Here is a 23396-nt window from a genome sequence, read left to right on the forward strand (position 1 = left end):
CACAATTGAGAGGAAAATTCACTAGCTAATGTGAAAAGAGGGAACTTAAATATATTTGAGATTTTTGTCATGAGATCTACCTGCACATTGATTTGAGAAAATTAAAAATTCTTTTAATTTGCTATGAAATACACACAACACAACATTTTCTGTGCAATTTTTAACAGAGGAGTTTTCTCGAGTCAGAGAGGAGGTACCCCTGGAACTAGTTGAAGCTCATGTAAAGAAAGTACAGGAGGCAGCAAGAGCCTCTGGGAAGGTGGATCCAACATACGGACTGGAGAGCAGCTGCATTGCTGGAACAGGTCCAGATGAGCCAGAGAAGATCGGTAGGCTGTTTATCAAAGTGCAGAAATATGTGCAAATCAGGTTTCTTAAACATTTCCTTCTGACTCATAATAAACCGTAAGTTCACCTCCAACAGAAAACAAAGATTGTGGTAAGGAGTGGTTGGGGCAGGTCGTTCAGCCTCTGCTTGCTACAGGCTTATTAGCTCTTGACACTGAATTAATGAATTTAGGAGCAGCTTTAGTTTTGACAGTTTATTTTCCTATTGTGACTCAGTGGAAATGCCATTGCTTGGGACGCGTAGAAGTTGAGTGGGCAAGAATATCAGAGGGGAAAATTTTTATACCGATTTTGTGGATATTACAGTGGTGTTAGAGCAGATAATGCTGCCTTTCTGACATTATGGTTACAATAAAGCACACTGGATTTTATTGGCTTCTCAAGCTCTTGATGGACCTACAATATTCTTTCACTGCTTTTGGTAACTTGTGTTCCGAGTACAGTGCCCACAGTGCTTGCAGCAGAAGAGCAATGGTAGACTGGTATACAATAATGACAAGAGTCATTGTCTACTCTTGTCCATTTATACTACTACACTAACAACCTCCCATTTTAGAGTTGATTTTCAATCAAATATTATGTATGGTAATACTTCAGTAGATACTGTAGTATAAAGTCCGTTTTACTAAACTTAGTTACAAGTTTATTCAGAGCTCTGGTGAGTAAAAGCATATTATTCTGCAACTCATATATAGAGTGAAATCGCTTAGTGAAACCTCTTTCCATTTGATTCCAATTTGTGTCACAACAGAACAGTGAGTACAGAGAAGGACAGTTGTACGTACCTGCTTAGCTTTCTCAGACTTTCCTGAGTTTGGTAAAGATCTACCAGTTGGCAGTAGATCTTTTAATATCACAAACATTTTGGTGAATGTAGCGCCTATGTGTTTAAAAGCTTGTATTGCTTTGGGTAAAACTGAAGAGAATGTGCTCTGGATTGACTAAAAAAATGTGGTTTGAGCTGTACTCGTGCATCCCATACTTGACCTGCTGTCACTCTCTCTATGGACATGACCAAAGTGCCAGATTGTGTGATGGGATCATAAGGGATCTGGGGTTTTGATTCTGTTGTTCAGCTGTTGACTGCTAAGCATACAGTTGAAGGTGTGGGTCTGCTATTTGTGGTGCTCTGTTCAATGCAAAAGCACACCTTTAAATCTGATTTAAAAATACTGCTTAACTGAATAAGACGTTTTTATAAAGAAATGAATTACAGGCCACTCAGCCCTTCTGTCATCTTTTGTCGCTCCCACACTCAGTGGGGCAGAGGTGATGTGAGGCATCTCAGAGCTTTGAAACAACATGTGGAGTATGTCCCAGAACGGGAACTCCTAGCATCAGTGACATCTGGAATATCTACTTCTCTGTGTCAGTGTGGTGCAAGAGTACTGCAAAACGAAGACAGCAAAGCTATTTCAAAACTATTGAAAGGGCAAATTTTTCAGTTTTACTTTCAAATGTGCTATAAAACAAATCTAAATGTTACTCCATCTGGGGCTGGGTTAAATTTGATGGTCAATTTAAAATAAAGCTTACCATAAGTTTTTTTTTTTTTTCCTAACTATGGGTTTATTTGCTTCTCCTTTTCATGTTCTCAAAGTACAGGCTTTATTGCAGTATGTACTTTGAGCCTAATTCTTAATCCTGCTGGACGAGTGTGGAAGTTTACCATTACCACACCATTGGTAGTACCGCTGCTCTGTCAGTTAGCCCTTTCGCTAGGATAATTTGCACGCAAGTTGCAAATAGACATTTTTGAAGTGCTTGTCACTTAGTAAGGAGAGTTGGAGAACAGATGACCATAACATGATTATTTCTGAATGAGCTCTGTGGCTAGTTCTATAACTAATACTGTCCTGTTGCAGTTAATGCGATTTGTATTGGGCTGTGACTAATGGAATAAATTAGGACAACAGCAGATGGTTCTCCCTGGGGGAGCTGCTCAGCAAGAGTGAACTGGGTCACTCAACAATCTGCAGTGCCTTCCACCTCCAAAACAGCTTTGCACTGGAGGGCATGGGGGAAGAATCCATAGTTTGCACTTGCAGAGGTGTGTTTAGTAAGTTGAAGAAGTTTGTGTTATACAGCTGCTGAAACCTTGCTATGTTCTGCATTACTAGACCTGAAGTATTGTATCTAAATGTCGCCCTGGAGATCTAAAAATATCTACTTAGGGTTCCACACTGTAATTAAAGTTCATCAGTTGGTATATGTTAGAAATAAAAATTATATTATAGTGCCATAGTCTTTTGAAAACTCTTCATATTGGTGAATTATATGTAATGTGTAAGGGGGAAATATGACTTGAACAGATTGCAGGCACTTATATTAATACTAGGAGTCTTTTCTTTAAGGGATTTTTATTGTTAGCTTTTTGTGAAAGCTGCTGATGGTTCCTTTTAAACTGGTGTAGTAAAGCCATAATAGAATTAAGAGCAGACTCAAGTGGTTCAGCTTGTATGGTAAGCATGGCAAACAGTGTCAGCCAAGGTCACCTAGAGCTCCTTTTCTCAGGCTGGGAGGATTATATCACTCTTAATAATTGATCATCATTGCTGTAAAAACTGAACCTAACCTCATCTTTCTGCACTGACGTTTTTTAATATAAGATAGAGATCTGCTACTTGTGTCTGTGAAATGTGCTCTGTGGTTGTAAGGCTAACTTTTCCCCAGCATTTGGGAAGGATTGTGTTATAATTTGCTGAAGGTAAGCAGCATCCAAATACTGCAGCCTGTATTATAATGTAGCCATCTCAATGCCCTCTGGATACAAGCTGTCCAGAAAAAATTTTCTTTAAACCAGCCTTCACTCTGTTGCTGTCTATTAAACTTTAGCTAATCACTTTATCTTTGAGTCCTTCAGACTATCCAAACATTCAAGCATATAACCTACATGTGTAGGCAGGAGGTGGTTTGTGTATCTCTTTCTAGTTGATGCTGTCCTTCACTTCTGTGCCAAGCCAACTGTCAAGGTAGCACTTCTGTATGGATTTTCTGCCTCTGTAATCCTCCATATAAAATTGTAGTTGTATAAGGGAGTTGTCATGTCTCTTCAAAATCATTTTGTCTAATGGACTTTGAGGCGATTGCTCAAGACTGTGAACTGTAGAAGTTTGGTCATCAGGACAGTAGTTTCGTAATCTTTGACTTCATTACATGATAGTGCTTGGATTCTGTCCAGCCAGGTAAGGCTACTGCCCTAAGATTTCAAATTACACAAGTGTTTATAAACATTATGCATTGTAAACATAGCTAAAGTAGCGATGCTTGGTCTTAATGAACATAAGTGTTCCTTGAGTTATTCATGACTTCTCTTCAAGTCTCAGGGACATTAATCAAACATTCAGCAGGTCTTTTGATGGCTGTTTTCTTTACCACGTCTCTTACTCTTCTTTTGTCTCTGATCTGTTTGCCCATTCTGGTAGGTGGTGAGATTGAGTGATATGAATAGGTTGTCATATGTGAGCTTGTGCTTAATTTCTGGTGTTTAAGGTCAAAGAAGTTACTTGAATATGGAGATGATCAGGAGCAGCAGCAGCTTTGGCCTTCAAGGTCCTGGGAAGATGTCTCTTCTAAAAGAAATCTTTAGCTTTGTCATAAAAGCTTCTTTGTATGTGAGGGGAGCATTGTCTAACCTGACTTTCCTTTTCAAGTGGTCATCTTTGTTCTAAGCCAGGATTCTTGAGTGCCTTGAAAGTAAGTGAGATTTAGGAATCTGTTTAGCATACTTTAAATACAATGTTGTGACATCATCTAATTTCAGTATAAATTGCAGCAACAAGATGCAGTGCGGAGAAGGGATGGGTGGCCTGTAACTGTAAGGGGAAGCTAGGGACATCGAATATACTGGCATGTGACAAGGACAAGGCTTGCCTTTGCTAGCTGAAGGGTTGAATATTTGCACAGGCAGCAGACTTGAAATCAGTTCTTTATTTAGTCTGAATGGTTTAAAACCTGTCTCTTACTTTTCAAGGTATTGCCCCAGCTGTAGGTTATAGAATATGATAGGTGAAGATACGCTGCATCTATTTTCATAAAAAAAGGAATCGAGGAGAGCTAGCAAGGAGCCAAACTCTCCAGGCCAATGATTAAGCCCCAGAGAAGGAAACATACAGTACATCTCTGATCCTGATGGATTTGTGTCGGCTTTTTACTGAGTATTTGGGCTTTCTTAATCACTTCCCAAACGTGATTTCCCTTGGCTGCATTTTTGTGCACTGAATGAGGCACAAGGCACACTCTGAAGTGCCCATGCTGGAGATGGTTACTTGGGCATTCCAGCTCTTACTCTAGTATTTTGCTAAAAGTATTTCCTCTGACACTGTATAGATGCTTCAAGCTGCAACTCATCTGCGATAGCAAGCATTCAGGGACTTGCATTCTGATTTACTGACTCTGCTGCAACCATGACTTAAATGGAAGATAAATTTTAACACTTTATGGATGATTTTGTATCATGTTCTCAAATACACATACTAGAAAGGTATACATAGAAGTATATGAACAGAGGGGCAGTTATTTCTGTTCACTTTTGGCATACTGATTTCTTGTATGGTCTCCAGGGTGTGATTCAACTCTGAAGTAATGCAAACATTGCTAAAATGAACAGTCTCTGAATACTTCATTCACTTCACGTGCATCCAGGTGCCTGTGAGCTAGTTCAGCACTGTCGGATGATTGAGCCCATTAATCCTCTTGTAATAACGTGGTGCAGCATGCACAAATGCTGCCCCAGCTTTCTGGGAGCTCTGTAGCCTTCTCTGGGGAAGCTCACCTGGTTATCATGCCATACGTGTACGAGCTCTGTAAAGCACAAACAGAGGAAGCTCTGGAGCCTGTGGAGTCCTGACTTACTGTGGGAAATAAAAATTACAGTATAGATAATAGCGTAATTATCATATTCAGACCCAGGGATTTTTCCATAGCTGTGGTATTTTCCTCCCAATTAAATCTTAATGTTGAGGCCTGGTTTCTGGTAAGCTGTGTGCGTGTGTTGCCTCTGTGAAAACAAAGGAGACAAGGGTGTCACGAGGGCATCTGTAAACTATTTGCTGAGTTGAAGCTTGTGCTAGTGATTCTGTGCATATATATTTGAGGTTTTGCTTTTAGTTCTTTTCATGACAGTGGAACTTAATTATCTGCTTATGCTGCAAGTGTCTCAGCTTGCTGATGATGCTGTAAATCATTTGAGTGGAAATACTTTATAGTTTTCCTTGCTGATCTAAAGTAAGTTTAACTTCTGTTTAGAGTCACTGGGCTTCCTTAGGAGTCAGTCATAAATTCTTTGTGTGTTGGAAAACAGAGCTCCCTATTCTTGGAGGTGATACCCAGAGCAGAATAGTTTCTGCAGAGGAAAAAATAGCTTTTTAAAAGACAGACATCTCATATCACTTAAAATTGTCCAAAGACTAGATGTTTTCCAACCTATTTCACACTTGATTTGGGATTTTCTATGAATCAGGACTTCAGACTTGCTCTGTTTCTCCCTGTGGTTAAGTTTTGGGCCTTTTATACAAAATTAGAGCAATTTCTTTTATTTATTTATTTTCTTTTTTTTAATTTTTCTTACATTCTACTATATCCCAGTACTAGAAATCTTGAATTTCAGTGTTTAGTCTAAACTGCACCAGAAAAATGTGTGTATTCCAGTGCAGTATCTCAGTATCTTCCTAGTGGGAGCTCATTAGCTTTACACTCGACTAAACCAACAGCACTGCACTTGGAGTGTTCTGCTCTTTCTCTCCTTTTTTTTTTTTTTTTTTTTTTTTTTTTTTTTTTTTGTTAAAGGGGAGACTGGAGAAGAAAATATAATCTAGATTTTTTTTTTTCCCCTACAGCATTTCTAGGTCACCAGATCCTAACTCATAGCTATAACTTCTGAGAAGATGTGTCCCTAGCCTCCATGAATTGAATTATGGTGGCAAATACTTCAGATAAGTAGGTTTATCGTCTTAAAAGAAGCTAAGAGGAAAATCTTTCTTTCAGTCATATATTTAAATACATTTTTCTTGTATATGGAAGGAACTTTGTAAAAGCTTAGCTTCTGTACAGAATTACTGCTATTAAAGGAAAACTCTCTGTACATCTGTTTTGCTTCAGTGTAACACATGGGAATTACCATTAAAATGAGGATTACAGAAAATGAGCACTGTATATCAACTAATGTCTTTAGAAGCTGTCTTAGAGGTGGATCAGGGCTTTTCTCCAGCAGTTTTATGTTTGTGTGACAGCATGTGTTGTATCCCATGGTCTAAGTAAGCTCTCTGTAATTCCCCTGTATATTTAATTTACTGGAGTTTCTGTTCTTGCAGCTCTAAGATACCTGATAGGATTTTAGTCAAGGGACGAGAGATTGTTCTGACGCTTCCTTCTTACCTGTCTTTATGGAGTGGGTAGGTGCTGCAAATTGATCAGTATTTCTTGGCCTTCTAAGCAATCTGTGCAGAATGCCAGGAAGAAATAATACATTATCAAGACACTTTAATGGTGTTCTCCATCAGTCCACTTGTTGTCCTCCTGTGCCAGAGAGGCCTGTCTTTACCCCTATCATTAATTGGAACATTTATTTAAGTGTTCTTTAAAAGAATAACCTAATGAATGAACCAGCGGTCAGCAGCAAGAGACTTTTTCTAAGGATATGAATGTGTAGCTGGGAATGAAACTAATTACTGTTAAAATACTTACTTTTGTTACTAGATACGTGCATCTAGCACATGGTAGCAATATTTCTGATACAGCACTGACAGAAGGTGGGTTTCTTCCCCCGCCATCTCATTTTGGTCTCACTTGTTTGTATACTGATTAGGCTGTTATCTAATCTGCCTTTGTAGATGCCAGAGCTGGATGGGATCACTGGTCAGCAGTTACTCAAGCAGCAAGCTGTAACTTGGAGGCAGAGGGTGGTCTGGCTGTAGGTTTAGGCAGGTGTCTCTGTGATAGCTATTTGAAGCTGAATAGTCCGTGAATAAATAAGAGGTGGTTAGCTTGAAGAGCTCGTTTGAGTTCGCCAAAAAATAAATGAGAAATAGCAGGAAGCACATGGTTGGATAATGAAGCTTAAAGGATGCAGTAGATGCTGCCCACACCCTATGTCCTCTTCATTCATGGTAGTGAAGGAACTTGCCAAGTGTCCAAGTAGTTCATATAATGTTTTTAATTTCTTATGAAAGTGTAGTAAATGATGTGTGCTCTTTTGTTTTGGCCTCTGAATAGAGGAGGCCTTTTTTGGTCAGACAGCAGGTAGAGAGGGTTGTGGGTTTTTTGACTAATTCAGAGGTTGCAGTGATGCGGGTGAGTTGCCTCTGCTCTCTGGATGAATCTTGCTCTGAGCACAAGCTCGGCATGCTGCTTTTCTCTGAGGAAATACTGCATGATTTCAGAGCGCACGTGGGAGCCTTTGCTCCAAGTCAGTCTTGGCAGAGGAGGTCTCATGTGCACATCGTTTTCTGAAAGTGCAGGTCACTGTGTAAAGTGGAAGCTTCACCACCTGGAGCAGTGAAGGAAATTTTTGCAGCTCACAAAACACAATCGTTACAGCTTTACAGAGAACCCTGCACGTCTTGCAGCATATGTCAGCAAGACCTCAGACCACTGGGGGGAAGTAAGAATTGACCCAATACAATTATCTTTAGTATCAGCACTGAAGGTGCAGCTCCAACTCTGCCTTTTTTAAAGCATCTTGGAAAGCTTTTTACAGCTGGGAATGAGCAGACTGTCCTGTGGCAACACTGTCAGATGTGTTCATTCAGCCTCAGTTCTGTTTCTTATTTGTTTGGATAAGTATTTTGGATGGAAATAAAACACTATGAGCTGGTAACTTATGTTGTTTTCTTGATTTATATCTAGCCAACATTATGCTCAAATGTGATTCATGTCTTGTTTAACACCTAATTAGGAAGTTTCAGTTGGACTCTCAAGGAGAAGCTGCCATAAGGCACTCTTTCTGTGGGAAAAAGCTCCAAGTGTTTGGGTTTAACTTGGAAAATTTCATTGATCCACTCTTAAGTAAAAACTCACAAATACTGGTATTGTTACAGCTGAGGAGGAAGCAAGGGAATGAGTGGTCTGAGTCTGAGTGAGGATGTTTTCCAAGAGCATGTATCAGAACTACATCTTCAGACTAATTTCTTCAAGCTTCATTGCTTGATTAAGATTCTGTGGGGTCTGTGGCTCTGTGTGGCTCTGTTTGACTGTTGAGACTGTGACATGTAGGACAGCAAGCACTAACGCATCATGGTCGGTAACAAGATACTTTGTCCGGCGTGCTCTGTGACGCTCTCCTTTTGGTAACTCATGTGATGCAGAAGTTCTAAAGCAACTGCTTTTTAAAAACCACGTCCTCTTTCAGTGTGTTTCTGATGGGCTAAATACAGTTCTGAGTGCTCTGGCAAGAAATGTTTTGAGGAGCAGCACAAAGAGTATTAAGGTACTTATGACCCAGTTAGTCATGAAGTTTATGCAGAATAACATGCACCAAGGCTATGAAATGAGGCACTGTGCAGGACCTTGTATCAAAACCAGTGAGGATAGTGGCTAACTACCTTGAAATCCAGTGATCTGGGGAGCAGGAAATAGTGAGAGGTCCTGAACACTTAAAAACAGAGTTAGTTAACAGATTAGCTAGAACTTAAGGTTACTTTGAATAATTATTTTGAAGTCTGCTTTGGAGAATGTTAACCTGGAACCCTGGTATTTGTGTAACCCACAAAATGGAATTTAAATCTTCGGTTGACCTGCAACGCGACGGCACTTCTGGGTAGACCTTTCAGCAAAAGCAGCTCAGGGGATCTGGTGCTAAGGAGGAATTACGAGTCTGGCAGCGCTATAATTGAGGTTAATCATGTAACTGACAACCATCTACAGAAACAAATTGGCTGTATTGGGAAGAACATTTTATAATACTGTGACTTACCAATGGGAATTACTGTATGACTTGAATACTGTAGAACTGGGCATTAAGCTGTTCTTTATACAGCTAAAATGGACAGATTTGGGGGATTTCTCTCTACAGGCAAATAGGGTGTTTCTGTAGAGGATAGGTAGTTGAATGCTTTGTCCTGCTTATCAGACTGAAAAGAGAAATGTGTTATCAAGTCTAAATGTAAATTTAAATCTTTTAAGTAGAGTAGTAGCCCTTTTGATCTTCCAGGAGTTTAGTGGTATGTGCTTTCCTTAAACCATTGTTAGTGTAGAAGAAGAAATTTTAGTTAACTCTAAAATATTGAGTATAATAAAGGGATATTGTGGCAATTCTAACTACTTTATTGATTTGTATTATCAGATGGGGTTGAAGAAGAAAAAATGGAAACGGACGCAGATGGCCAACAGTCTGAAAAGGTAAGCTTGCTTTGGTACGTTGGTTCTGAAGAGCTATTTTTGACACTTAGAAATCTGGATTATTATATTTTAAAATGTCTAATTAGAAAGGAAGCATTACAGTGCTGATCAGTGTATATATCCATAGTGAACAGTGTCCACAGAGTTTCAGTTTTCATAGTACTTCATTTTCTTAAGAGTGGTTTAGTCTTCTGTCATATGGAGATGTTTCTTTTGCTGGGTTAACTGAAATGAGCCATCATAGTGCTCAGTTTTCCAGTCCTGAGGGAAAAAGTTGTACCTGGGAGAAAATGTGAAAAGGGAGCTATCAAATTAGTTGTAGAGCCTTAAACTGCATGGCATGGTTCATGGCTTTTAGTGCTCTAAAGAAAACTTCACTTGGGAGCCTTGCTTGTCTGTTCTGTGCCAAATTGCCTTTTTCAAAGTTGAATACCGTTTCCAGGTCTGACAGGGTCACCAGAAAGAGATCAGGGCTTTCCAGGAAATTTGAGTAGTTTGGGTAACTCTCAGTATTTAGTAGCTGTTTGGGGGTATGCTGTGTGGAGCTGAACAGGCGACCTGAATGAGGCTATTGTCAGTAAGAGCTGTGACGTGGCTTTGGCAACGTGAGTTATGTATTTGCAAGGGATGTCAAGGACAACAGGCAGGGCTTTTTCAAATATATCAATAGCAAGAGGAGGACTAGGGAAAATGTGGGCCCGCTACTGAATGGGCGGGGGCCCTGGTGACAAGGGATACAGAGAAGGCAGAATTACTGAATGCCGCCTTTGCTTCAGTCTTCACTGCTAAGGGCAGCCCCCATGAATCCTGCAGCCTGGATGTGAAGGAGAAAGTCCACAGAAGGGAAGGCTTTCCTTTGGTTGAGAAGGATAGGATTAGAGACCTTCTGGGCAAGCTTGACGTTCACAAATCCATGGGCCCGGATGGGATGCATGCACGGGTACTGAGGGAGCTGGTGGATGTTGTTGCCAGGCCACTCTCCATCATCTTTGAAAAGTCCTGGAGAACTGGAGAGGTGCCTGAGGACTGGAAGAAAGCCAGTGTCACTCCAGTCTTCAAGAAGGGCAAGAAGGAGGACCCAGGCAACTATACGCTGGTCAGCCTCACCCCCATCCCTGGAAAGGGGATGGAACAGCTCATTCTGGATGTCATCTCCAGACATATGAAGGAGAAGGTGATCAGAAGCAGCCAGCATGGATTCACGAAGGGGAAATCCTGCTTAACCAATCTGATAGCCTTCTCTGATGGAATGACTGGCTGGGTAGATGAGGGCAGAGCAGTGGACGTTGTGTACCTTGACTTCAGCAAGACCTTTGACACTGTCTCCCCTTAACATCCTCCTAGAGAAGCTCAGGAAGTGTGGGTTAGACGAGTGGACAGTGAGGTGGATTGCGACCTGTCTGAAAGGCAGAGCTCAGAGGGTCGTCATCAGTGGCGTGGAGTCCAGGTGGAGGCCTGTGGCTAGTGGTGTCCCCCAGGGCTCAGTACTGGTTCCCATCCTGTTCAACTTCTTCATCAATGACCTGGATGAGGGGACAGAGTGCCTCCTCAGCAAGTTTGCTGACGATACCAAGCTGGGAGGAGTGGCTGACACACCTGAGGGCTGTGCTGCCATTCAGAGGGACCTGGACAGGCTGGAGAGCTGGGCAGAGAGGAACCTCCTGAGGTTCAACAAGGGCAAGTGCAGGGTCCTGAACCGAGGAAGAAATAACCCTGGGCACCAGTACAAGCTGGGGACTGATCTTGTGGAGAGCAGCTCTGCAGAGAAAGACCTGGGAGTGCTGGTGGATGACAGGTTGACCATGAGCCAGCAATGTGGCCTTGTGGCCAAGAAGGCTGATGGTCTCCTGGGGTGCATTGGGAAGAGTCTTGCGATCAGATGGAGGGAGGTGATCCTGCCCCTCTGCTCAGCCCTGGGGAGGCCTCATCTCGAGTCCTGTGTCCAGTTCTGAGCTTCCCACGACAAGAGAGACATGGAGCTACTGGAGAGAGTCCAGCGTAGGGCTACGAAGATGATCAGAGGGCTGGAGCATCTGTCTTATGAGGAACAGCTGTGAGAGCTGGGCCTGTTCAGCCTGGGGAAGAGAAGGCTGAGGGGGGATCTTATCAATGTGTACAAGTACCTGAAGGGAGGGCATCAAGGGGACAGGGACAAAGTCTTTTCAGTTGTCCCGTGTGACAGGCCAAGAGGCAATGGGCAGAAATTGAAGCACAGGAAGTTCTGCCTGACCATGAGTCGGAATCTCTTCCCTGTGAGAGTGACAGAGCACTGGAACAGGCTGCCCCGAGAGGTTGTGGAGTCTCCTTCTCTGGAGATCTTCAAGGCCCGCCTGGCTGCAACCCTGTCTAACATGCTGTAGGTGACCCTGCTGAGCAGGGAGGTTGGACTAGATGATCTCCAGAGGTCCCTTCCAACCTTACTGATTCTATGATTCTACCTGACTGGGGGATTTGCCTGGCTGGTTAAATGAAGGTATCTGTAGCTGAGCTAGTCAGTAAGACTCCTCCTTGTCATAATATTGAGAAAGCTGATGGGCTTTAGGGCACGAATCACCTCACTGTGTGTTCAGATGCTTTTTTTAAAAAAGGCTAATTGCGCCCTGAAGTGCGTGGGGTTTTTAAACCTCGCAAGGAGTGTGGGTTGACTCTTGACTATAGGTGTGCATAGTGGATACTTTTGATGTTAGGTGTGATGCATCCTGCCAGTAGAGATCAGATTTTTAGAAATGACTTCTTACATACTGAGTCTGCCTACCAGAAGGCAATTGTCTGAGGTTTTTTTTATAACACTATTTCCACAAACAGAGTGTAGGGTATCTCTTCTCAGATAGTCTACTGTAATGGCTGTGGCTGTGATTGCTTCAGACCTAAACTGCATTTAAGAGTTAGAACACCACTTAGCTAAATAATAATGATATGAGCTTAGTGTGTCTGCAGCAGCTGGTAATTGTTGCATGCTTAGTCAGGTGACTGAAAGACCAAAAGCCTAATGGTTGCTATGTATAGTTTTGATACTGCTTTTCACTCTGTTCTTAGATGGTTCTTATGCTACTTTTCAGATAAACAGTTAAATAAAGTTAGGTAGATGTAAGTATAAAAGACTTCTTGGTCAAAGCTTAAACAAAAAATATGCTCATGTAATACGCAATTCAGCTGTAGCATTTATTACCACAAGATGCTGTTGTGACCATGAGTTCTGCAGAGTTTAGAGAAAAGATGTGGATGAATGAATGCTATATAAACGTTTTGTTAACATAGCAAACAATAGAAAGGATATAAAACTTACGTGCAAGCTATTGGAATAAAACAACAGCGTAAGGGAGCAGAACGTGTTCTCATCTACCATTTTACTTGAGGATTTCTTGTACCTGCAGGTGAAGCATCTGGTTTGGATTACCAAATCTGATAGACTGCATGGTTTAGCAGTTAGTGTGTTTACTCGGGTTTTGGTTATGAATAATTGCTATTTAAGTTCATTTTGATAACCTTCAGCCTTTTATCTCTTCGTACTAATGAACTAATTTGAAAGCTATAAACCAAGTTAGCAGTGAATGTCTTTGATAGCTCCTCATTTTTCAAACAATCCTTCATCCCATTCAGGTTGAAAACAAAGGGGAAAGTGAAATTGAGGAAGGTGATAAAATACAAGAAGGAGAAAATGAGAGAAATCCAGAAAAAGAACAAGATAGTGAAGTGACTGCTGATGCCAAGCCAGGTAATGATTTCCAGCTGTTCCTCAAGCTGTGTTAGCTTTAATAGCCTGCCTCTAAACTGGTTGGAATAGACTATAAACTTAACTATGGCAGAAATATTTCCTCTTGCATATCAGGCTGTTTCATGGTTCAGTGATAAATATTCTGGTTTATTTTTGCTGCAAAACCTCAAGCACTAAATTCTTTCCTGAACTCATTTTGGACTGCAATTGGTCTGTCATGTTTTTTATAGTGACTGGGTGAGCAAATTGTCATATTAAAGTGAGTATAAGTCATACAAATTCTTTTCTTTACTCTGTATTACCACACCATTTGATCATTTCTGATGCAAAGAGATGGGATTGCTTGTTTTTATACTTAGAACCTAATCTGCCAACTCAGTTTCCCTATGAAGTGGTGCAGAGCCTTTCCTTTGATAGACTAAAGAGAATTGCTTTTTTCTACTTAAGACATTATTCTTGCTGTTTATTTTTAACATGTTCTACTTGTACCACATAGATATATTATTTTTGCCTGGAACTTACGTTCAGTATTTTAGCTACAGGTAAAACAAGACATGTCTAGTTTTACGTACAAAAATAGGTGCAGTAGTAAGGTTGATCTGAAATGCAGCTGAAATTGTTCTGACAGAGTAAGCTGATGGTAGAAGAAGAGTAGACAGGATGGAAACTAAAAGTTTTTGAAGTTACCATTTGTTGGACCAGATCCTCTTAGGATTGCTGTATCAGCGTTTGGACTATAGCAGTACCGTAACATAGGAATGTTACAGTGTGTGGATGAATAGCTTTGCTTGACTACAGTGTGTGCAGTGGAATTGCCCTGCAAGATGTGATAACTGTTGACAAAGGGAGAATGTAAGTAACAAATTTGGGGGTAATCTCTTTCAGAAGAGAAGGAGGCAGAAGAGAACAAGGAGAATGTTGATGCAAGCAAAGACAAAGAGAATGAGGCTGGGAAGAAGAAAGTGGAACATGAAATTTCAGAAGGAAATGTAGCTACAGCTGCAGCTGCAGCTCTTGCCTCAGCTGCCACCAAAGCAAAGGTTTGTTTTATGTGAATATCCAGTTCACATTTGAACTCTTTAAAATAGTCTTTTATTCCAGTCCTGTGGGATTTGATGTTCTAATCTGTAATACCTTGAAAGAGCATAAGTGCCATCTTCCATTTCTTCAGCTTGAACTCCTAAATGAAGTTATATATAATTTATTTTAGGCTACTTCTTGTAAGCTTATGCAGTCTGACCATCCCTAAGAAATGGCCCCAAACTATGTTCATAATTTTTTGGGGAAGGCTTCTCTGCTGTCTAAGTCTGGTTGTAATGCTGAAGGCATAGGTGGCAGAAGCCGTCTGTTCTCTTTCTGGCTGTGTCCATGGGCTGTTCTGTTATGAGCTTCAGCCAATCACAGAAACCATCTGTACTGGGACTCCTTCTGTAAAAACATTGTGATGCTCAATTCCAGTGTTACGATTAGAAGTGCTGTATATCTGGTAATGAGAGTAAGACAAGAACATGTTTTTGAATTTGTATTTGTTGTCTGTAGTCTCTTAAAGAGCTGTAATTTGAATCATTGTTCTGTCCAGCAGCTTTACTTACATTATTACTAATTGCATGTTCTGCTTCATTTTGGTTTTTGCTTCCTTCTGGTATCTTTTTTTTCCAAAATCTATTTCCTCTTTACATATTTGTTGGATTCACGTTCTAATTTGGGTTTTATACTACTCTCAATTTCACTGCTGTGTTGCATGTCATCTACTTTATAGCTAGCAAAAGCAAAGCATGGATGTGATTAATTTCCTGATAGTTTTTCAGGATGTAATGGTGGACATGATGAAGTATTGCATGTGTTGTACTGACTTTTCCAGTCTAATCTCTTTCAACTCGTAAGGATTTAACTTTTTGTGTATCTCGTAAGGATAGTGTGGTGACAGGTGTTGTCATAAGATGTAGGATCCCTTCTTTGTTAAACCATGAGATTTGAAACTATTTCTTGTCAAAATTATATTTCAAGCCAGATTCTAAACTCAAAAGTTATATGGGTTCAACATTGTGTAGTACCATAGCTAGGCACCCTAGCTACATTGTATTGCTACTGAAACATTAAAACCTGGAAATCCCACTTCGCAGGCAAACTTTGGTGTTGTTATTTCAGTGAAGTGCTGAACGCTAGCTGGCTTCCTTGTGAATCGCTTTGTCTATGTGCATCCGAACCTATGGTGTTCCAAGCATCAAGGTCTCTGACAAAGAGTAACTTTCTGCTCATCAGACTTGTAGGTATTTTCAGCCAAGTCTCTTCCCCGCCCCCTTCCTCCTCCCCAAAAAAAGACATGAAATTTAATCTGTATTTTATGGAAGGCTTTGAAGAATGTTGTTCTTCCATTGGTTATGAGGACTAGAGGGAGAAGGGGTTAATGGTAGTTTTTCATTATAATATTCTAGCAGAATTGTAGCTATATATTACTGAAATTAAGTTATAATTATGATGTTCATACTTCAGGCTTGAATTCAAGTTCAGCAGAAACTTCAGCTCTTCAGGTGACCAGAGTTGCAAGTCTGTTATAAAATCGCAATAAAACAACTTTGTATCAGAGGAATATTGCAGTTAGCCTAAGAAGATACGGGGGTTAAAGGCAGACAATTGAATTCCTTCTCCTGAGATAGGACAACTCATTGGCGGGGCCACTTGCTTATCTAAAAATGATGTCTAGGGGATGTGCTCATTTAGGGGAGAGCCTTGCTAATAAGTTCCTATGTGTAGAATGGAGCAGCAATTTCATGTGCATTTTTGCAGATTCTGTACAAACACAGTTGGTATTTTTAAGCCCCCTCACTTTTCCCCAATTTTTCTCAGGTTGTTAAGTCAGTTTAAGCTCACTTTTCCTCCTTATGCAATAGTGGCATATGATGGAAAATACAAGTCTTCTCTTCTGTAGATTGGTGTTACCTTTCGTCCCATTGTGTGGTTGAACTGCAGATCTGCTGGAGCTGTTGATCCATCATTTTTCATAATTTGACCTCCTGCGTAATGCTGACCATATAACTTCTCTGAATTTCTGTTTTAAGATAGTTGAGATTAAATACGTGTTTTCTAGAAGACGCTGATATTGATATCAAAACTACAGTTGTGAATCCCCTGTAATCCTCTAATTGTTCCATGGCTGTTTATCTCTCTTTAGTCTGAAATGCTTCAAATGCTAACCATTGCGTGGCTTTCTTTTGCCTACTGAATTAAAAATCCTTTGATTATCAACTCTTCCTTTCACATGTAGGAATGCAGAAATATAAAATTCAGGAATGAAAGGGGACCCTGTTGGTCAAATCATGTTTCTTCTTTTTACTGGCAGCTACATCCTGTCGTCTTTTTACAGGCTAATCAGATTGTTAGTTTGTGAGCTGCAAAGTTAGCAATGATTTGTGCTTTCTTCTTAAGAAAGTATTGGGTAGTGTCAGGCTATAGTTATTTTGGGTCTCTGCTGGAAAACTTCTTCCTTGATGATTTCCTTTATAATATATATCTTGAGACTTGTCTAGTTGTATGCCTTGTTGACTTTATATTAATCTGATTTTGTTATTAAAATACTGTATGTTAAGAAAGGCAAAGTGACCCTCAGAAGACTCTCTATATCACGAAAGATACTTCAGTTACTAACTTCTCGTACAGATGACATTTGTTATGCTAAATGATGTTCACTGACATTAAATTCTTTTAGGTCTATGTCCATTACTTCCCTCTAAATATCACAGAAGAATTGAGGTTGCTCAAGCAGAGTCACCTAGAGCAGATTGACAAGGAATCTGTCCGGATGACTTTTGAATATCCTCCAAGGATGGAGACTCCACAATCTCTCTGGGCAACTTCTGCCAGTGCTCAGTCTTTGTGTTCAGATGGAATTATCTGTGTTTCAGTTTGTACCTGTTGTCTCTTGTCCTGTCACTGGGCACCACTGAGAAGAGTCTGGCCCCATCCTCTTTATATCCTACCTTCAGATATCTGTACGCATTGGTAGGCTTCCCCCCACCGCCCCATCTTCTCCAGGCTCAACAGCCCCAGCTTTCTTGGCCTTTCCTCATATGAGCTCCAGTCCCTTCATCATCTCAGTGGCCCTTTGCTGAACTTGCTCCAGTAGCTCCATGTCTTGTCATGGGAAGCCCAGAACTGAACCCAGCACTCCAGGTGTAGCCTCACCAGGGCTGAGTAGAAGGGCAGGATCACCTCCCTCTAACTGCTGCTAGTGTTCTGCCTCGTGCAGCCCAGGATTGGCCACCTTAGCCACAAGGACACATTGCTGGATCATGGTGATGCACTTGTTGCCCACCTATACTCCCAGGTCCTTCTCCACAGAGCCGCTTTCTAGCAGATCAGCCTGCAGCCTGTACAAGTGCATGAGGTTATTTTTCCCCAGGGACATGACTTTATACTTCCCTTTATTGAACTTCATGGGGTTCCTCTCTGCCCATCTCTCCAGCCTGTCCAGGTCCCTCTGAAGTCCAGCACAACCATCTGGTGTGTAAACCTCTTCTCTCAGTTTTGTGTCATCTGCAAATTTCCTGAAGGTGACCTGTCCCATCATCCAGGCCATTGATGAATCAATTGAATGGGATTGGATCCAGTATTGACCCTTAGGGGCACTGCTAGCTACAGACCTCCAATGGGTCTTTGTGGCACTGATCACAGCCCTGTGAGCTCGGCCGTTCAGCCAGTTTTCAGTCCACCTCACTGTCCGCTCACCCAGCCCACGCTCCCTGAGCTTTCCCGTGGGGAAGTTATGGGAGTGTGTGTCAAAAGCCTTCTTGATGCCAAGGTAGTCAACAGGTGCTGCTCTCCTCTCATCCATGCTAACTACTCCTGATCACCTTTTCCTTCATGTTTTGGGAAGTAGTTCCCAGGATGAGCTGCTCCTGATCATCTTCCCAGGGATCTGAGATGAGGTTGACTGGCCTGTAGTTCCCTAGGTCATCCTTCTTGAAGATGGGAGTGACATTTGCTTTCTTCCAGTCCTTAGGCACCTCTCTTAATCACCACGACCTTTCAAAGATGATTGAGTGGCCTTGCAACAACATTGTTTGGCTCCCTCAGCACTCCTGGTTGCATCCCATCAAGGCCCATGGGCTTGTGGATCTCCAGTTTGCTTAATTGATCTCCAACCCATTCCTCTTCCACCAAGGGAACATCTTCCTTTCTCTAGACTTTCTCCCTGCTCTCCAAGGACAGATTCCTGAGAGCCAGTTTTACCTTTGAAGACTGAAGCAAAGAAGGCATTCAGGACTTCAGCCTCTTCTGCATCCGTTGTCACAAGGGCCCCTGCCCCATTCAGCACATTTCCCCTAGTCTTCCTTGTGTTACTGATGTATTTGAAGAAGCCCTTCTTGCTGTCCTTGACATCCCTTGCCAGACTAAACTCCCAATGGGCCTTCGCCTTCCTTGCCCCGTCCCTGCTTAGTGTTCTGCCTCGTGCAATACCCCTATCTTCCTCCCAGGTTACTTGTTCCTGCCTTTCGCCTTTTGCATGCTTCCTTCTTATCTTTAAGTTTTGCCAGGAGCTCCTTGTTCATCCATACAAGTCTCCTGCCCCCTTTGCTTGGCTTCTTGCTCACTGGGATGGGCTGTCCTTGAGCTTGGAGGATGTGATCCTTGAATATCAACCGGCTTTCCTGGATGCCTCTCCCTTTTAGGATCCTATCACATAGGCACACACTAATCACTTTGCTCAGTACTTACCAAAGTGCCGTTCCAGAAGGCTGTTCAGTATGCTCTTGGATAAACTTTGGGGATCATTCTAGTTCTCTAGAACTGTACCTTATTTTAAATGAAACTTAAATTTTGAGAGCTTCATATTAGTTTCTGAAGTCTTGAATTTGTTTTCTAGATCTGCTGATTTTTTCTAAAGACTTTGATTGTTGGTGTGTTACCAGAGGTGAATGCTCTCAAATGACAAAACATGTCAGTGATGGAAACGGAACACTGTAAACTTTTGAGAGAAATCCTGTTGATAATTAGTATTACCAGGGAGTTCTACAACACTTTGTTTCTCTAACTTGATATTTCTCCAAGTTCTGAGCCAAGGTTTGGGGCACAGCTTGTTTAGTGAGTCCTCATTTGCAGCTTGAGCTGCGAGAGATCCAGCATTTTGTTTTTTCCTTGTCTCACTCTGCCTTCACCCTTTCTGCTCTGAGAAGCCAATCCGTCTTCCCCCCCAACTCTTGAATGTGCCAGTAGGGCTTTACTTAGACATTGTGGGCAGGAAACTTCATTGAATTGTTTCTCTCTCTCTTAAGCGAGAGTCTCCAAACTCTTAAGCAGTGCACATGATGGGTATTACCTCCTGCCTGTATTTTCAGTTTGAGCAGTAAGCTTGTAACAAACACTAGCAGAGGGCATCATTAACATGCTTGTCTTTCACACTTGAAAACATGAAACACTGGCGGTTCTATCCTCCCCTCTCCCAAGTGAGAAGCAGCAAGCTGTGAGCCATTTTAGGGCTGTCTCATTTTTATATAGTATTTAAACAATTAATCCTCTCTAGGCTTGTATCTAATTATCTACAGGGTAAAGCTAATGCCTCACGAGGGGTCTTTGGTTGCCTTTATCTGCAGTTCATTTTTTCACTCTTTAAATACAGCTTTGTCTTTAGCTTTCTACTGAAATAGGACTACTGAGGGACCTTGTTATAAAAGGAAGCTGGAGGTGTGGGGTTTTTTTTTTGTTTTTTTTTTTTTTTTTTTTTTTTTTTTTAGTTACCTTTAAGAAATTCCTATACCACTAGACAGGCATAGCTATGTAAAGATTTCTCTGCCAGCTCTCTCCCAGCCTGAAGTGGAACAGCTGCTCTGAGAAGGCTTACAGTCTAGTGGTATGTTTGTGAATGCAATGGAAATATGCTTAATTAGATAGGTTCTAAATTAGTTAAGCAAAAACATTTTAATGGCAAAGGCATACAAGAGTCATCTCAATGCTTCTGTGGTTCATTCTCCTATGGGAGTGTTTTGGTGAAAGCATTCTGGATGGCTTTCAGCTGACTTGGTATGACCTAACGTTTGCTCCCTTGTTTGCATTTCTTCTTAGAGTACTGTCTGTGGCATAGTGTTCAGAAGGCTTTAAGGCAAAGCTGGATCACTTACAGGGAGCGAGCATACACAATGCCTTTTGTGTTAAAATTTGACACCTATGCATGTATTAAAAACTTAATCTTCCATGGGTTTCTGGTTTTGAGCATAAGATTGATGATGTGAAGTCTTATTTTCTCTTCGGAAGTGAAATACAATGGCTAAAGCTAGATGCAGGAATACTTGATTATTCATTCCCTTAAAGCAGTCTTTGCTTTACACAAATTTCACAAAATAATCTGTATTTTACCCTCAGCACCTAGCAGCAGTGGAAGAAAGAAAGATCAAGTCCCTTGTCGCTCTTTTGGTGGAAACACAGATGAAGAAACTGGAGATAAAACTTCGTCATTTTGAGGAGTTGGAAACCATTATGGACAGAGAGAAAGAGGCAGTAAGTAGAAGAATACTTCTCTGAAATTCTGGATTAAACCCCTATATGCTAGCAGCTGGCAAACTAGCAAATTCAGCTGTTCCTCACCTTTATGCAGTTCTTCATACCTCAGCTAGAATTCTTAATTACACCATACATTACAGTGTTTGACTCCTCTTTATCTGGAATCTTCCCTGAAAGACAAGGAGCAAACAAGTTGTATTTTGGGTTTGCTTCCTAATCCTAATTCCTCTGATCTAAGCATAAGCAGAGAACTGAGCATTTATGAGGTGTCGTCATGTGAGCAATATCTGACTTAATGTTTTTTTTCCCTGTAACGGGGATGAAGTGGATGTATATCTTACTGTCTACCTAGAAGGTTGGGAAACCAGGACTGTTTGCCTCCTGACCCAGTTTAAACTGGAGATTTGTTTTCAAATATGTAGTTCAGTTTTTAGAGGGTGTTCTAAGTAGCTCTTGGAAAAATCTTCAAAATGAGATGCAGCAGCAGAAGGATGCATGCTAAAGGTTCTCCTTTTGTTATAAAGAAATTGCCTGAATTGTAGAGGGAAATATCCGCTTGAAGAGAAGGGAGAGACACAGTAATATCAAGAGCTGAATAAAAGATGATTGCTCTTAGGGAAGAGAAAAGTATCAAACAGAACAAAGCCAGATTGGCAAATCTGAAAACAGTGAAGTGATATGGAGAGTAGAGAAGAGAAGAGGATCTGGGCAGGCAAAGCAAGTGAGACATTTATTAGCTGCTGTCTTCAGTCCAGTAAAGTAGTAAGCCAGGGCACAGGTTTTGATTGAGGTCTACCCAGCTGAAAGATAGTGACCCTAAAACATATATAGTGCATCTCAAACAGGACCTAATTTATAATGTAACACTGTTAGTGGCATTTCACTCAAGACTTGTCCAAAGCTAGAATTAGATTATAATATAGAAGAGATGCTGTCTTTGCTTGTCAGCAACTGGCTCATGCACCTATTGCTGAGTGTTCTTTTCCATATAGCACAGTTTCTCTGCCTCTACTGTAAAATGGCTTGAAACTTTAATTGGACACCAGGCAAATTTGGGGTTTCTGTGTTGTTTAGCAGATTTTTGTCAATACATTGTTACTGTAGATATATTGAGAAGATGGTGACTTATGATTCCAGGGGTTTTTCCCTGTGCCCTACCATGTGATTTTAATGGAACTTCCATCCTCACCTTGGCATTAATCATGTTGATAGTTTGACAATATGTGGTCCTTTGTTGTAGCAGAATGTCAGCAAGAATTTCTTCATTGCTCAGCACCCTCAGCCGTTTCAGTGTGGTGTCTGCTTCTGATGCTGATTGACAGCTCAAGAAATGGACCTAAATATTTTGAATAGGTTCTCTGCAGAATTCTTTACTTGGGGGCTGCATTTGGTTATAGTAACAGGGTTTTTTCTATTTTGAGGCATAGGATGTTTTGCCTTTTAAGAATGTACATACAGTTTTATTTTTTCCTTCTTAAAGAAAAGAGGCAACCATGGCTTCTGATGGCTAAAACTCAAGTCTTTTTTTCCTTTTCACTGTGGATATTTAGTGTACTTAATTAAACCAAAAACTTCCTTAGTGTTATTGCACACTTTGCATGTGTCCTTATTCCTACACTGATTGTCTTGCAGCAAAGGTAAGTTGGTCCTGTATTTAAAAAAAAAAAAAAAAAAAAAAAAAAGTACTGCAGACTGGAGTGTGTTAAGTATTAGGCAAAATATCTTTGCTTCAATTTATAATTTGAAACAGTTTCAGTGCTGCTAGTTCTGTGTGTAACCTGGAATTCTATTGATAGGCACCTTTTTGACCCAGAATTTGTAATAACGGAGGAATGAATGCAGTCTTCTGTTCCTATATAGGGAGGAATTATTTGCTGAAGATGGAGTTGTAGTACAATGATTGTTGCATAGGGATACATTAAGTGCCCATAATAGTCCCTTCTAATTGTGAATCACTTTGCAACAGCACAAAAACATGCTGTTGCAAATTTGGAAAAAGATGGTCAAGAGTGTAGTATTCATGAATGTGTACCTAAAAATTGACCAATTTTGTGATCAGAAAGAAGCAGGAATATAAAGCAATATAGAAAGTAGGGTGTGGCAGTACCTCTCTGGGTCATTTGCAATAATTCTTGTGTGAACTGCCTGCCACCTACTGAATCTGTTTTCATGCATGTGCAATTGCACCATTGCTGTATGTATCTCTTCATTGTACCAGGTTCCTCCCAGTAGCGTATCGGATTGGTCAAGGACAAAGGAAGCATGGCAGCATGAATAATCACACTGCAGTCCCTACATGCTGAAAAACAGCCCCCAACAAGGACTATGTATTATTCATCAGCTCTCTCCGTATCTGGTTCTGTTGATGAATGCATGCTCTGTAAGAGAATGCCGTTTTCATCCATGTTTTGTCAGCAGTCAAATTGCTAACACAAAGTATTGATGGAGCTTTCGGATTTTTGGAGAACTTCCACAAGATGGAAGTCTCCTTGGCAACCTGCCT

General features: G+C 41.0%; 1 protein-coding gene across 2 annotated transcripts in view; it reads left to right on the forward strand.

Moving 5' to 3' along the window:
* The window catches only part of SMARCC1 (SWI/SNF related, matrix associated, actin dependent regulator of chromatin subfamily c member 1), a 103104-nt gene that overhangs the window by 55558 nt on the left and 24150 nt on the right, over positions 1 to 23396 (forward strand). Inside the window, exons 21-25 of one of the 2 annotated variants that reach the window (XM_062568655.1) lie at positions 168 to 329; positions 9629 to 9684; positions 13285 to 13399; positions 14285 to 14439; positions 20756 to 20890. In XM_062568655.1, coding sequence (XP_062424639.1) covers positions 168 to 329; positions 9629 to 9684; positions 13285 to 13399; positions 14285 to 14439; positions 20756 to 20890 — 623 coding nt within the window. The remainder of the gene's footprint in view (positions 1 to 167; positions 330 to 9628; positions 9685 to 13284; positions 13400 to 14284; positions 14440 to 20755; positions 20891 to 23396) is intronic. The other variant, XM_062568654.1, reaches the window with a different exon arrangement.

The sequence above is a fragment of the Rhea pennata genome, chromosome 2, assembly GCF_028389875.1.
Source record: "Rhea pennata isolate bPtePen1 chromosome 2, bPtePen1.pri, whole genome shotgun sequence".
NCBI lineage: Eukaryota > Metazoa > Chordata > Aves > Rheiformes > Rheidae > Rhea > Rhea pennata.